Below are 1,767 nucleotides of genomic sequence, written 5' to 3'. Positions count from 1 at the left end.
CATTGGTAATTTTGATTGGTTCCCTTCTGTCATCTCCACTTGTCCTCCAAGCAATGTCCCTTAATTTATCTATGGAGTTTGGATGATGAATAGTGTCAGGCACAAGCTCTTCTCCCCCCACCTCCTCCCCTTCTCTGATTTCTTCATGATTTCCGTCATCCTCGACTACTTGGACTTCTATCCCTCTTGTTCTCTCCCAAAAGTTGTGTAGAAGATCCTCTTTGGATCAAGTTTGGTGCTCGCATTCATAGTCCATACTGGATCGCAACTCCTTCCGTTTCCTGCCGTTGTTTGAATGCTATGTTGCAATCCCTCAGTGTGACCCAATATCCCACAGCAAAAACAAAAAGTAGCAAGTCTTTAATATTTCAATGCAACCCATGACTTCTTTTCCCCACCTAAACCCATCATCACACAATGTGTTTTGTAATGTTGATAGTGGTTGTTATTGAGATAAACTAACCAATATAATCTTCCCCATCCTTTGACTCCACTTCCTCAACCCTTACAACTGCCGAGCGAGTCCGACGAGCTACACCCCCTCTCATCTGCATTAGCGGTAAATCATACACTTGGACCCAGAACGTGGCTGCTTTCAGTTGAATATTTGAGGGTTTTTCACTGCCTTGTACCTCCGTCAACAGGAACAATGCATTGTCGAACTTCCAAAGGCCTTTAAGCATTACTTTATCCCTCTTTCAATCTCGTCTTGAAATTGTATAAGGAATAGATCCCTCCCGATATATCTGAACATTGCACCTTTTCTTAGCCTCCACGACCTCTTCATAGTTGTGATGAGCGCTTCTCTATTCTATTGTATAGCGTATTCGCTAACAGCTTCCCAACTAAGTTAAATTTTCTGACAACAAACTCTTCCAGAGCAGAGATATCCTCCACGGTCACTCCATCTTCCTCTTTATCCATCAGTTTTAACGTGTGTTCCATACGTCTTCTCTTGCTTGAGCCATGATTAAATTACTTCGTAGAGAGATCTGAAGCCACTTGTTTAATAGTTAATCCTAGGAAAATTCCTAGGAGAAACCCTAAGCGTAAGAGAGAAACCCTGGAAGCAAAAAAAAAGGAGGAGGAAACCCTAATGAGAGGGTGAGTTAAATGGTTCTCTCTTAATATCTTATTACCTCTTCTAACTGGTGAATGTAGTGGTCTTCATCGTATGTGATTTGATTCTGTCCTTAGTACATAGAAGCAACCCCTCATATCGTATGGCTGCGCTCACTCTCTATAATATCTCTCTTATTGTATCCTCAAGAACATTTTTTATACTGTTCTCATTTCTGCTGCACATTTTTCGCCCATGGTATATCTTAATTGCTTTTTTTTTTGTAGTTCTGTAGAAAACTTTCCTCTCTCTATCCATTGCATAAATTAATTAGCAAATAAATAAAAATGCTTTACTCTGAAACCTTATGAAACGACTTAAGCTTGTGGGATAATTTGCTCTATGATCTAATCAACAACTCCTTCTGTTTAACGCAGGAAGGGCTTGCTAGACTAGAAAGAAAAAATAGATGGGACACGAGGGAGAGAAAATCGTCCCTTGACAACCTCGAAGAGTTCCAAGATAAAGCAAAGAAGGGTAGAATGGGAATTTGGCAGTATGGGGACGTCCAATCAGACGATGAAGAGTCTGCTCCTCCCACAAGAAAACCTGCAGGTCGCGGTAAATAGAGAAAGGCTCCCCACAACTTGGGGGCAAAAAAGTAAAATCCGTTTAGGTTTTCTAGGGTTCTTAGCTTAGAAGCTGTT

At 41.0% G+C, this 1,767-nt stretch overlaps 1 protein-coding gene across 2 annotated transcripts in view; it reads left to right on the top strand.

Annotated features, from left to right (window-relative positions):
- LOC109831505 (ribonuclease TUDOR 2-like) overlaps positions 1 to 1,761 on the top strand; it is a 17,119-nt gene extending 15,358 nt beyond the window's left edge. For both annotated transcript variants that reach the window (XM_020398839.1, XM_020398838.1), the window contains exon 17: positions 1,498 to 1,761. In XM_020398839.1, coding sequence (XP_020254428.1) covers positions 1,498 to 1,689 — 192 coding nt within the window. In that variant the 3' untranslated portion in view covers positions 1,690 to 1,761. The remainder of the gene's footprint in view (positions 1 to 1,497) is intronic.

This window comes from Asparagus officinalis, chromosome 2 (assembly GCF_001876935.1).
Source record: "Asparagus officinalis chromosome 2, Aspof.V1, whole genome shotgun sequence".
In the NCBI taxonomy this organism is placed as follows: Eukaryota; Viridiplantae; Streptophyta; class Magnoliopsida; order Asparagales; family Asparagaceae; genus Asparagus; species Asparagus officinalis.
This window is presented reverse-complemented; position numbering and strand designations above follow the sequence as displayed.